Genomic DNA, 14,973 nt, shown 5'->3' on the forward strand with positions numbered 1-14,973 from the left:
GAAGGATCATATGACACTGAAGACTGGTGTAATGGCTGATGAAAATTCAGCTTTAAATCACATATATTATATTTTAAAGTATATTAAAATAGAAAATTTGTTTTAATTTGCAATAATATTTCATATTACTTTTTTTGATCAAATAAATGGAACTTTGATTACTATAAGAGACTTATTTATAAAAAAAAAAAAAAAAAAAAAAAAAAAAAAACATTAAAAATATTACTGGTCCAAAACTTATGAATGCAGTGAATGGCTTGAATAAAGTTTTATATGTATACTGCCATTCAAAAGTTTGGGATCAGTAAGACTTGTAATGTTTTTTTGTCTCATATGCTCATCAAGGCTAGATTTATTTGATCAAAAATATAGAAAGAAAAACAGTAATATTGTTACAATATAATATAATGATTTCTATTTTAATATACTTTAACATATAATTTATTCTTGTGATTCAAAGCTGAATTTTTTTATCAGCCGTTACTCCAAAGTGTCACATGATCCTTCAGAAATTATTTTAATATGCTGATTTATTAAACAATACAAATCTTACTGATCCCAAACTTTTGAACAGCAGTGTCTATATGTCTGTATATATAATATTCATAATGTAAATGTAGTTCAAAATGTATTTGCAAATCATGGCTTTCTGATTTTTCCATTTAAAATCTTAAAATCTAATTTATTCATGCATTTACACTGTCACCATTTTTGGAAATGAGGTTTGTTTTTATACAGCGTTTAATTGTAGTTGTAACAAATCTAGATCAGATCCCTTAACTGCTGACATCTAAAGAATTATGTATATTTAATATTGTTATCAGCCTGATGCAGACACACTCTGTATTGGTGCCTTAGATGCAAATCTGTGTCTGTGAAGTTGTGCAGCAAAAGCACAATACTTTGTGAAAAGAGATGGTTTCTTCTAAGATAAATCATGGCTGGGCTCTTTTCAAAAGTTTCCAGTGGGAGTCTGGCTTCTCAAGTCTAGTGTAATGTGGGATCTCCATAGGGGGTTTGTGAAAGTATAGTCTCTGTTGTCTTGAGATATCTAAAGAGTGACACATAAAAAGTTGCTTTGGATTGCAAGGGAAGGAATGGTCTAAAATTACACTACTTTAAATAAACTATCCTCCCTCCAAGCACTTTGATTATTTACCCACTCTCACATAGTTACAAACCTGCATAACTTTCTTCTTTCTCATGCAGTTACTGAATAGGTACTGAGGCTTTTAAGCTTAAAAAAAGACTTGTATCGTAGAAGTAGTCCATTATTAGTAGCAGTCTAATCCTTATGCAATATATTCCAAGTCTTCAGAAGTTATACAATAGCAATGTTAGAGGAACAGACTGGAGCTTAAGTTATTCACTAAAAATGTTGAATGAAGCATTCTTTTGAGTTCAGCCTTTTCAATAAATGATTCCTTCATATATTGGGCTGATCTGGTTCTTTGCAACATGCTTTTGTAGAAAACCTAGAATACTTTTAAGATACTTTTTGCATTGTTTTTGAAAGTTTTTAAATTCACTGTAATTCAATTGAAAACTATATGATCACACAAACATTTTAGAATTTCTCCTCTTGTTTTCCACTGAAGAATCAAACTCTTACAGGTTAACCCTAACCCGAAAAAACAAAGCTCTTCAGTTTTCAGGCAATTCTTGGCCATTCTGAGTGAGCCGTTGTCACAAAGACTGGGATGTTTTGAAACTGCCTTTGGCTGTTGAGGGAGCAGAGAGCGCCATGGCAAATTCTTTTTCTTGCTGCCCCACATCTCCTCCACATGCTTGTGACTTATTTTTAGCCTTGGCCTTGCATTGAGCCCTAAAGCAGACCTTTTTCCTCAGGCCGTAGCTCACTCTGTTTTTCATAGAGCCCTGTAACTTTCAGGCCATTGAGATCTTAAGGAAACGTTAACACTAGATGATCTCTCCCACTGTGGATTTGACTAAGCGGACATTAGCTTAAATAGCTATTTGCTGGTTTCTTAGAGCCAACAGTGTGGTTGGAAATTACTTTAAGTTTCTTGTCATTTGAGGTCACTGAGTGTTCGCATGAGTTTCTTTCTTTTTTTTTCTCATAAATTATGATACATTGCTGTGACAACATACCTGCTTGCCTTTGCCATATAAATGAATAGTGTAACAGCTGAATGTCTGCCTCAAGGAAAATGTCTACTTGATTATATATGCCATGGACCACTTGAATATAAATTATGCTTTGCATCTTAATGTGTCTCCCTTAATTCCTCCTGCTACAGTTTTAATGTCAGAAGAGAGAGATATATATAGATATATATTGGATGATATTTTTAATTAGCTTTTACTTTTATATTTCCATTTTAATTTAAAACTTCTAGTTGTGTATATTTGTGTGTGTGTGTGTGTGTGTGTGTATATATATATATATATATATATATATATTTGTTCATTTACTTTTTTCAGGATAAATTTTTCTTTGATGATTAAAAAGTTAAAAAGAACAGCATTTATTTAAAATAGAAACCGCTGTCTAACAGTCTAATAGTCTTTGCTATCGTTTTTACCTAATTAACACATCCTTGCTGAATAAAAATATTAATTTCTTTCAAAAAAAGAAAAAAAATAGCTTTTGGACGGTAGTGTATATTGTTAGAAAATATTTTTATTTTAAATAATTGCTGTTCTTTAAAAAATTTTATTCATTACATTCATGTATTTTTGATCGAATAAATGCAGTCTTGATGAGCAGAAAATACTTCTTTTTTTGCTAATGTATACTTATTTCAGATTTATTTAAATTACCAAAACAGTTTTTTTTTTTTTTTTTTTTTTTACATTTTTTAGTTAACAATAACAACACTATTGGTTATATAATTTAAATACATATCAGTTTCATCTTCTGATATTGCATTGTGAAGACAACATATATTAATCATTATTGTATCATTATTATTATTGGATTTAAGTATTAACCCCTAATGCCATAGAAGAACCATTTTTGGTTCCCCAAAGAACCTTTCAGTGAACAGTTCTTAAAAGAACCCTTTTGAAGAACAAATCTAAAGAACCTTTTTCAAATATAAAGAACCTTTTCTGCATTTGAAAGGTTCCATGGATGTTCAGGGTTCTTCATGGAACCATCGATTTGCCACACAACCACTCTCAATGTTCTTTTTTTTTTTTAAAGAGCAGAATATACAGATTTCCAGTGATGTTGACACTTACTCATCAGCTTGAGGAAAAAAAATTACAAAAACATCCCTGTACAAGCATGAGTGTGCGAAAAGAGTATAAATAGCCCAGCTGCTGCGTGTCCAGGTCAGGGCAATTTGCCTCAGGCATCCGCTGCATATGCACACTTTCTCTTTACTCTCTCTCTTGGATCACACAGTCTCATTTAGTGGTGTGACAGAGAGTCATGCTATCCCCAGGAGCCTCAGATTGTGAAGTGACCCCTGCCCACATGCTGTCAGTGGAGACAGGTGCCGGGGATAAATAGCTGACCGGGTGCAGTTGGCACTCGCGCCACAGAGGAGGCGTGCAATCTGCGTGGTACAGTAGAGAAACGGCTCATGATGAGCGATTGAAGGAGCCCTTAGGATTGCCAGATCTTTCATTTCTTTCACCTTGGCCCATGACTGCACTTGGGGGTTTTGACTCAGGACTAGATTGTAGGTACTTTTCTGGCTTGCTTTCTCAGATTGTCAATTTTGGCTTCTGCCTCTGTCAGTGGATGCCCATAGGTCTCTCATTGCTTTTCAATTTGAATATCTGTTTTTTTTCTGCTAAACCCACTGAGAAATCCAGCAAAAACCAGTTTGTGTCAGTCTTACATGGTTGCTAGCTGGTCATGTCAATCCCGCACCATCTCTTTGATTTCCACACCCAGTTTTTTCACCCCATTACCCCTGGTTCTGTCTTGTTTAACCAGATTAGCACATTTTTAGACCATTCTTAAAGGGAAAGTCACCCAGAAATCCAAATTCTGTCATTAATTACTCACCCTTATGTCGTTCCAAACCTGTATGACCTTCATTCATCTTTGAAACACAAATAAGTAATAATTTAATAAAAAAATAAATAAATAAAACATTTGTTGAAATCTGAGAGCTTTCTGACCCTGCACAGACAAAAACACAACTGATTAGTTCCAGGCCCAGAAAGGTAGTAACTACATCATTAGGGCCCGAGCCCAAAGGGGCGAATTCTGAGCAAACACAGTTAATTTCAGGAATATACAAAGCTCTATGAATTAAAGAAAATTTAAAAACTATTAGACAGCTAATCTCACTCTGCCTCTGTGTGTGTGTGTGTGTGTGTGTGTGTGTGTGTGTGTGTGTGTGTGTGTGTGTGTGTGTGTGTGTGTGTGTGTGTTGAGTGTTAGAGTGAGTGTAGGGGGAGGGAGGGAGGGAGAGAGAGAGAGAGGGAGGGAGGGAAGGAGAGAGAGAGGGAGTTAGGAGAAGAGAGAGGGTTGACAAACAGGCAGTAAAACATGATGTTTTGTAAAGGACTAAAGGACTTTAAAGGATCTTTAAAGAAGAAATGCACGCTTATGTAGTGTTCTTTTCTTTGTCAGTCTTTCATGCACATTCACACATTTAAGTGTGCAGTTATGTTATCTGTTGCTTTAAGCACTCAAGGATTTTGATTGGCGGTCAATTTTTTAAGCATTCATCAGCTGGGAAAAAATCACTTTTCTGTGTTATTATAGTTGTGGACATGGCTATTTTCATAAAATTACAATAAATGTAACTTTATATTTATAGGTATTGTTAAAGTTATCATCACTGGTCTGAAAGGGCCTTTAATGTTGAGATCACAATTAACATGTTCTTTAATCTAGTACAAACTGTTCTTTTCCATCTGGCTTCCTTCCTCCCCTCAGTACTTTAGATTTGTGTGTTTGTGTTTTGTTTGCTTAATATGTGAACTCATGCTGGTTTATATGCTTACATATAATTGCTGTTGTTCTCAAATATTGTTATGTCCGTTTGCGTGTTCTTCAGCTGCCTGTAAAGACCATCAGCGAGCTCTTGAGGTCACTCAGCGCTCAGAGGAGATGGGGCTCATCCTAGGAGTGTGTGCTGGTGGGCTGGTGGTCCTGATACTGCTACTAGGGGCCATTATCATAATCATTAAAAAAGGGTAAGTTTTTTAGGTCAGGATGAATACATGAGAACCAAAGCATGCTTTGCTTTTAAGCATAAATGTAAAGCAAAATGTTGTTTAGACATTTAAGTCACTCTTATAAATTCCTGTTTCATTAGATTTCAATATGAAATCTATATATGAACATATATTTTACTATATGTGACCCTGGACCACAAAACTAATCATAAGGGTCAGCTTTTTGAAATTGAGATTTATACATCATCTGAAAGCTGAATAAATAAGCTTTCCATTGATGTATGATTTGTTAGGATAGGACGATATTTTGAAAATCTCTTTTAAAGTTGTAATAAATATTACTAAAATTATTCACGGTAGGAAATTAACAAAATAGATTCATGGAACATGGTCTTTACTTAATATATTAGTGATTTTTGGCATAAAAGAAAAATCAATAATTTTGACCTGTACAATGCATTTTTTGGCTATTGCTACAAATATACCTGTGCTACTTACCTCGTGGTCCAGGGGCACATATGCATTGACATCCATGTGTTTTAACATGTGACTTAAGTGTTTTGAAGCCACTGTATGTGCTGCAAAACAAAGAACTGCTTCAAATGTACCCTGACAGTTATAAGTTTGTGGGCCTTTTTCAAATATTTCTTGTGAAAGTGCTTTTAAATGAGACTTAATCTGTTCCTGTGAGACCAGGTTATTGTGCGTTCAGCTATGACTAACTTAAACCTACCCATTGTGGTTTATGACTTCGATTATTCAGCTCAGTCAATAGGCACCCAGGTGTTCTCGGCTGCATTCTCACGTGCATCGGCGGAGAGATTGCCAGGGGTTTTCATCTTCTGAGATTATCTGAGTGTGAAATATTTAATTAAAGAGAAATGCAATTCAATTACTCACTTAATTAGGCCCTGCCCGCTGCCGCCCTGAACCAGAAATGAGCCAATAATTGGGATGGAAAAAGTGTGCTTTCAGAGATAATTAGCCCACGGTTCTCAAAAGGTCATCAGATCCAGTGGCAAATGAGAGGCACAAGCCTCTCGTTCCTCAAACGGCACCAATCACTGAAGATGAATCAATGCAGTGGTCATCTAGATTCATCTTCAACAACAGATAAAAACCATTCACCATCTGTTTTTCATATGAATTTTTTACATGCATGAATAGTGATTGCTTAGAGGCTACTGTTTTAGACTTCCGTCTGCTGTGTCTGATGGTAGCTGGTTTTAGATGGTTTATTTCTGGTTTTAAGGATGCACAGATTGTTTTTGTTATTTATTGTATTGCATTGCAAGAAAATTAATTAAATAAAAATCTACATCACTATTTAGTCTAAAAATAGTCTCTAATCTCCACCAAAAATTATACAACACCAATATACTGTATAATGCATCCCTAGTTTAAAGGAGAAGTTCACTTCCAGAACAAAAATGTTCAGATAATTTACTCACCCCTCATGTCTTTCTTTCTTCAGTCGTGAAGAAATTGTTTTTTGAGGAAAACATTTCATATAGTGGACTTCTATGGTACCTGTGAGTTAGAACTTCCAAAATGCAGTTTAAATACAGCTTCAAAAGGCTTTAAATGTTCCCAGCCGAAAAAGAAGGGTCTTATCTAGTGAAACTAGATCGGTTGTTTAAAAAAAAATTACTTTTTACATACTTTTAACCTCAAATCCTTATCTAGCTCTTTGTGTACTCTGTGTATTCCAGTTGAAGTTAGACTGGGTTGATAAACTTCTATCTCATTTTCTCCTCCAACTTCAAAATCATCCTACATCGCTGCAGAAGTACCAACAAAGTGTTTACAAAGTGAACGTGCAAAGAGGATCAAACACCTTTTACAAAAAAAAAAAAGGAAAAACGAGTATTTGAGGTTAAAAAGTATATAAATTGTCATTTTGTTTTAGAAAATAACCAATCATTGATCTAGATAAGGCCCTTCTACCTCAGCTGGGATCATTTAGAGTCCTTTGAAGCTGCATTCAATCTGCATTTTGGAAGTTCAAACTCGCGGGCACCATAGAAGTCCACTATATGGAGAGAAATCCTGAAATGTTTTCCTCAAAAAACATAATTTCTTGACAACTGAAGAAAGAAAGACATGAGCATCTTGGATGACAAAGTAAATTATCTGTACATTTTTGTTCTGAAAGTGAACTTCTTTTAGTGATTGACCTGGTAAACTTTCTTGATCAACGTGGATTCATCTTGTAACCAGCTACCAAAAGCAACCAGCTTGACCATCTTTGGCTTCTTTGATCTGGTACTGTATTTCTAGCTATTTTAGTTTGCATTTGAGCATTTTAGTTATCTATTGTGTAAATTATCCCTCTTTAGCTTCTCTCTATCATTTTCTGACTACTGAAAAAAGTTTATATAAGCTAAACATTTGAGTGCTGCAAACCCTCAGCGCAGTCATTTAGCAGGAAATAAAGAAACGCGACTTCTTCAACTAGCAATGGGAGTCTTTCTCAACGAAATGGAAAGAAATATACCAGGCCTTTGTGCAAAACAGAAAATTTAAGCCATTTAATCCAAATGCACCCCAAAATGGAGTCGAAGAATGTTTGTAATGCGAATGCAGATGGAAGTGTTCTCCAAGCGTTTCATTGGACAATTTAGCGGATATTGGGTTAGATTGCGTCGGCGAATTGCTGTGACTGCGGAGAGCGAATATGAAAGTCCCTCTCAGCAGGCCACTTTGTTTAACTCGTTAAAAGCAACAAGATGACGTATTTGATTAGTCCGCCATTTCCCGCTCTGGCTGAGGTTTTGTGCGTATCTGCATGCGTCCCATTACTCGCGTGGCAAATGCAAGCTGCTGACGGCTTGCCATTTTTCACTCTAATCAGAGCTCTACCAGTGCTTGCATCTCATGTCCCTTCTTCTTCTTGTTCTCTTTTTTCCCCTTTTCTTCTCTATTTTTTTTTCTCTCTCTCCAGAAGGGATTACTACTCATACTCTTATTATCCGTAAGTGGCTTCTTCTCCATTGCACATCATCATTTCTCATGGCTTTTTTGTGCACTTTTTAGAGAGGGGGCGGCAGCGGAGTGATGATCTTCTCTTTCTCTCTCACCAACTCCCCTAACTCGCCTCATCTCTCTCTCTCCCGTTTTCTTCACGTTCCATTTCTCTACCTCCCCTTTCTGTCTTCTCGCCCTCTTCTCTCTGTCTCCTCAGTAGGAAGCCGGTGAACATGAATAAGACCCCCATTACGTACAGGCAGGAGAAGAGTAATATGATGGGCTCCATGGAGCGCAGTTTCACTGATCAGAGCACTCTGCAGGAGGACGAGAGGATGGCCTTGTCATTTATGGACACCCATACGTGCAGCACTCGCAGTAAGACGTGACACGACAGCGCACACACCTCAACACCTTTTAACATTTGGATTTAATTCTGGATTGTTCCTTGAACAGAAGCTATATCTGCTGTATTAATGAAGCAATGCATGAAGAAAACTAATAACCAAGTAGCATGCACTTGTCTTGCTTTGTTTCAACTCATTTATTCCAGTTAAATGAACTTGCACATTGCATTACACAAAATGAAACAATGGAGCTAATACTCCTAACAAATAACGGGGAGTGACAACTTATACATCAGCAACAGCATGAAAGCAGTAAACAGTAATCCATATAACTGAATCATGCTACATTGCATGATGGGAACTCAAGTAGGTCTAAAGTTATGAAGCAATAGTTCACCCAAAAAATGACGTTTCTGTCTTCATATACTCACCCTCGTGTTGCTCCAAACATGTCTAACTTGCTTTCTTCAGTGAAACATAAAAGGATAATTTTTAAAGAATATCACTTTAAAGAAAAGTGAATGAGGACTGTGACTGTCAAGTTCCAAAATGACACCAGGAACCGTGAAAGTATTCTGAAGCCACATGATTTGTATGAGAAACAGACAGACATTTAGTCATTGTTCATTGCAAATCTTGACAGTGTGAACTTGAGTTCATGAGTGAGGTAATCATATCCAGTACAGAAAAGAATCGCTCTTTTGAGTCAGATTTTTTCAGGGAAACAGTTGATCCAGTTCACATAACCAGTCTGAATGATCCTGTTCTTGGAATAAACTTAATAAATCAATGATCCGGTCAGTGGTTAACAGCTTATTTGTGAATAATGACAAATTTAGTCTGTTCCTCAAACTAAGCGTTCCTTCAAAACACAAAGCACCCAATAATACTGACTATCTTTGTTGTTTTTTTTATGTACAGTCAAGCCCAAAATTATTCATACCCCTGGCAAATTCTGACTTAAAGTTACTTTTATTCAACCAGCAAGTTTTGTTTTGACCGGAAATAACACAGGCTTCTCCCAAAAGATAATAAAGATGATGTACAAGAGGCATCATTGTGGAAAAAAAAATATTTCTCAGCTTTTTTTTTACATTTGAACAAAACGTTGCATGTCCAAAATTATTCATACCCTTTGCAAACTTTCACAGTCTATGGGAAAATCCAAAGTTCTATACCATTCCAAATAGTCCAAGCTGTTCTAAGGCATCCTAATTACCCTGATTCATTGGGAACAGCTGTTTTAATCAACTCAACAGGTGAAAAACAGAAGCTCTCTGCTGTTGGTTTGTGGACAGTCATGGCTAAGACAAAGGAGCTCACTGAGGACCTGCGGCTGTACATTGTGGCTGCTCACAAGTCAGGAAAGGGCTATAAGACCATATCTAAATGTTCTAAAGGCCCAGTGGCTACAGTGCAAAGTATTATTAAAAAATACAAGACGTTCCGCACTGTGAAAACTCTGAGAGGACGTGGTCGGAAGCCAAAAGTAACACCTGTGCTGGCCTGGAGGATAGTGAGAGAGGTAAAAAATAATCCAAGGATCACCACCAAGGCCATCCTGATGAATCTGGGCTCTGCTGGTGGCAACATCTCAAGGCAGACAGTCCAACGGACACTGTACACCGCTGGGTTCCATGGATGCAGACCAAGGAGGACACCACTTCTTCAGATAAGGCACACAAAAGCCCGCTTGGCCTTTGCAAATGCTCATCTGGACAAAGAAGAAGACTTCTGGTCTTCTGTTTTATGGTCAGATGAAAAAAAAAATCATTGTTTGGATGAATTGAAGAATTGTTTGGCCACAAAGATGTAGCCTTCATTTGGCGTAAAAAAAGAGGAGTCTTCAACCCTAAGAACACCATCCCCACTGTCAAACATGGTGGTGGGAACCTAATGTTTTGGGGGTGATTTTCACCCGGTGGACAAGGGAACCTAATTACAGTAAACGGCACCATGAAAAAGGAGCAATAAATCAAAATTCTCAACAGCAACATCAGGCAGTCTGCAGAGAAACTTGGCCTTGGACCAGTGGACATTTCAGCACGACAACGACCCAAAACACACAGCAAAAGTGGTGAAGAAATGGTTAGCAGACAAAAACATTAATGTTTGCAGTGGCCCAGCCAGAGTCCTGGCTTAAATCCAATTGAGAATCTGTGGAGGGAGCTAAAGATCAGGGTGATGGCAAGGAGACCCTCCAACCTGAAAGAGTTGGAGCTCATCGCTAAAGATGAATGAGCAAAAATACTAGTGGAGACATGCAAAAAGCTGGTCAGCAATTGTAGGAAGCGTTTGATTGCTGTAATAACCAATAAAGGATTTTCTATTGATTATTGAGAAGGGTATGAATAATTTTGGTCATGCCACTTTTTGTTTTTGTTTTTCCACAATGATGCCTCTTGTACATTGTCTTATTATCTTAATATGGTACTTCTGCAGTGATGTAAGGCAATTTTGAAGCTGGAGGAGTAAATGAGATGCTAGTTTTTAGACCTACTGTACCCTAACTGTCTTGAAATGGAACACACAGAGTACACACAGAGCTAGACAAGACGAGCATAAAATGTAAAATTCTGTCATTAATTACTCACCCTCATGTCGTTCCAAACAGTAAGACCTTTGTTCATCTTGGGAACACAAATTAAGATATTTTTGATGAAATCCGAGAGCTTTCTGACCCTGTATAGACAGCAACGCAACTACCACATTCAAGGCCTAGAAAAGTTGTGTTCAAGGCCAAGAAAAGTTTTGTGATTCAACTGATAAAAGAAACTAGTTGGAAACTTTAAGAAGAGAAGGCCGAAAATAGATAGAAACAAACATAATGATGAAATCTTTTTTTACTGTATAATAATTCCTACATTTGTTTCCTGACTCTCACAGGCGAGAATATCAGACGCTAACGGCAAAGAGTGCAAATGAATGGATACAGACTCTCAGTCACGCACACGTTTAAAGTGAAGCTCAGGGACTTACTAGGTCACCTCCTGTTAATTTGTCCTCATTTGTAGTCAGAATGAAAGCTTCATCAAAGCCACAGTCCTTCTGTAATCACTCAGTCTTTCACAGTTCTTAAATATAAGATGTAGTGTTGTTGATGTAGTACATTCCCATACTCATTCTCCTCTGACATAAGACTATAAATCCTAATATAAACACAAATCCATGGAAAAGTAGAGAGAACGAAGAGTATACTTAATAAAAAATGCATGCATTTGGCAAACACAACCAGTTTATGAGATGCAAATAGACTCAGATCTGCACCAGAAGCTCATCCTTAAAGGCATCATGGTTGAGATTTTCAATATGGAAAAAATTAGAGCATGCAAAAAAAAAATAAAAGTTGAAAAATGCTAATAATATCCAATTCAAAGGTATCTATCTCTGCAGGCTCTGAATAGTTGATGTCTCAAAGAGAGAGATCTCTTGATCAAAATGAAGTTTTAATGGCACGTCTCAGAGCTGTCTTGCCACATTTTAAGCGTCTGCTGCGTAGAATATACTGTCTGGGTTTCTTCTTTTCTATTTCCGTTGAGAAATGAGTAGCAGACTGCTAATTTATTTGAATACACAGCCCAAGTCATGAATTCATAATTGCTCCCTGATCATATTTATGAATACCAATTATAAACACAGAAGATGAAGTGCCATAAGGGGATGATAATTCTCAGATTAACTCCATTGTACTTGTTTGGAGTTTTTGTTTTTATAAAATGTTTATTGGGTATTCTTGAAACTTTTCTAAGATTCTTGAGCTGCTTCAGGTACAGCTGTTTTTTATACTGTGTTTATTTTATATTCTTATATGAAAGATATCATGCAAACATTTGTTCATTTTTACCAAGGTGATCCACGGAGCTCTATGAATGAGTCCAGCAGTCTGCTTGGGGGATCACCTAGACGTCAGTGTGGCCGTAAAGGATCACCCTATCACACGGGTCAGCTTCACCCGGCAGTGCGTGTAGCTGACCTTCTACAACACATCAACCAGATGAAAACAGCAGAAGGTTACGGCTTTAAACAGGAGTACGAGGTAGGTTTTATTTGATTTGATTTGATTTGATTTGATTTGATTTTATAGGCCAACAAGTAAAGTGACTAACCAATTTATTTTATTTTATTTTTATTATTTTATTTTATTATTTATTTTTTATTTAAAAAAAATAAACTAACCATTTTATTTTAATTGTAATTTTATTTTATTTAATTTATTTTATTTAATTTTTTTAATTTATTTTTTTATTTTATTAATTTTTATTGTATTATATTATTTTATGTATTGTATTATTTTTGTGAACGCTGCCATCCGAACCCTGGTGTGCACTAAACAATCTTCAGGTTGGCTGTTAAAAATGCCAGTGTGAACGCTAAGCGGATCAGGACCAAATGTATAATTTTTCTTTTTGGTCCGGACCAAATTAACCACACAAACCGAACTAAGTGTGAACACACCCTGACTGTTCATGAATGGTCTGTCCACGTGCCAAGGTTGACGTTTGTATTCATAAGCAAGCCGAAAATCAAGTTACAGAGATATTAGTAATAATAATAGTACCTTTTAGTTTATGTAGCACCTTTGTAGAGCTTAAGTTCACTAAGTCTCACAAGTTATTGAAGTAGCTGCTCTTTGTAGGTGTACCTTTTGTTTAAATAGCAAAAACGTGTTTAAATAGCACTTGGCACAGCTGGTTTTGAGTTTTATTTCAGGGGAAACCAGATCTATTGTGTATTTCGGCTTTAATAGTATATCTTGAAAAACATTCGAGCAAGAGGTTTCAGTCATAATAATAAAAGTCTTTCACAGCTGTCCACACAGATTTTCTGATTTATTTAAAGAAGTCAGAATATGCTTTGGCTTTAGTGCTGCTTACAATGCGGTCTAACTGGGAGCTGCCGTTGCGTTAGTGGAGGGACCTGTCAGTGCGAACAGATGTCTGGCTGGGAGATCTCCAGCCTCCAGAACTCACAGTCTGCAAGCCTTGTCAAAACAGACCTCTGCAGCGAATCCCCAACACACAAACACATTAATGCAAAGATGCATGTTTATGCGCGAACACACATTCCAAACTTCTTATCACCTCTCAACAATATGACATCCTCACACTGTTGTCATGCCCTGCTGAAGTAAAGCTGCTCATTCCAGCTTGAGGAAGTCAAGATGGTTTTTGGTACATGGCAGCTTGTTTGCTGTTTATCTGCAAGCCCAAACCAGCTTGACCTTAACCTAGTCTTGCATAGCCAGACATTTGACATACAGTCTGGTCCTCATTTCAACTTATTTTTATCTAGAACTGCCTACTTAGACTAGAGGATGTCTGCTTTAGTTTGTCTTGTTAACTTGATATGATTTTATAAATTTAAAAGGTATGATGCTACTGGGGTGCCTCAGGGCTCAGTCCTTGGAACATTTCTCTTCTCTATCTGCATGGGATCACTAGGTTCTGTCATTCAGAAACATGGCTTTTCATATCACTGCTATGCTGATGACACTCAACACTACCTCTCATTCCATCCTGCTGATCCGACAATAGCTGCTCGCATCTTAGCATGTCTAATAGGCGTCCATCACCTTCAACTCAACCTTGCCAAGACAGCTTGTGGTTCAGCCACATGATGATAAAAATTCTGCTTTGAAATCACAGGAATAAATTACATTTAAATTATATTCAAGTAGAAAACAGTTATTTGAGATAGTAAAAATATTTCAAAATTTTACTGTTTTTTACTGTACTTACTTTGGTACTTTGTTACTTTGGATCAAATAAATGCAGGCTTTGTGAGCCGAAGAGGCTTCTTTAAAAAAAAAAAACATTCAAAATATTACTTTCCAAAACCTTTTGACTGGTAGTGTAGGCTTTATTTCAGTTACCAAAAATGAAAAAGATTTAGTTTTAGTTAACATTAACAAATTTTGATGTAGGGGGGCAATATGGAAAAAATAAAAAATTTTGTTTTTCAGAAATTCACGATTTTATCATGATTCTTTGTCATGTTGGTTTTACTATTTTGCAAGTTGTCTGTGCAGTACAGCCAAACTAATTTCCCTATTTTAAAACCAAAGCCTTACAAGGTAACAAAATATAAAATAAAAAGAATGGCAGATGTTTAGGCCAAAGTGGGCAAAGATAAAAATTTCTTATTAAAAAATAGGCTACTGTACATGTTACAAATACACATAATATACAAATAAAACAAACAGTGCTTTAATTTCCAGGTACAGTAGGTGTATTTAGCAGTAGCATTCAAGAAATTGAATTAACAAATATAAAAATGAAACACTATATACAATATATACGTAAATTATACGTTGACTCTTATTAAGCAACTGTATTAAAGTTCTTCAGTCAAGAGCAGTGAGTGATTTTTCTTTGTGTTTTATTAGCCTACCATCACCCAAAAATGACAATTCTGTCATCATTTATTCACTCTTGAGAGTTATTTAATCTCAAATTAGTTTCTTTCTTCTGTCGAACACAAAACGTATTTTGAAGAATGTGGGTAACCAAACAGTTGCTGGTCACAGGTTACTTCCATAGAATTTTATTTA

General features: G+C 36.3%; 1 protein-coding gene across 1 annotated transcript in view; it reads left to right on the top strand.

Moving 5' to 3' along the window:
• Nucleotides 1–14,973, top strand: part of ptprub (protein tyrosine phosphatase receptor type Ub) — a 331,954-nt gene that overhangs the window by 288,757 nt on the left and 28,224 nt on the right. The window contains exons 16-18 of the mRNA XM_073847765.1: nt 4,989–5,127; nt 8,297–8,454; nt 12,272–12,459. Of these exons, the coding sequence (XP_073703866.1) occupies nt 4,989–5,127; nt 8,297–8,454; nt 12,272–12,459 (485 nt within the window). The remainder of the gene's footprint in view (nt 1–4,988; nt 5,128–8,296; nt 8,455–12,271; nt 12,460–14,973) is intronic.

The sequence above is a fragment of the Garra rufa genome, chromosome 9 (assembly GCF_049309525.1).
Source record: "Garra rufa chromosome 9, GarRuf1.0, whole genome shotgun sequence".
Taxonomy (NCBI): domain Eukaryota; kingdom Metazoa; phylum Chordata; class Actinopteri; order Cypriniformes; family Cyprinidae; genus Garra; species Garra rufa.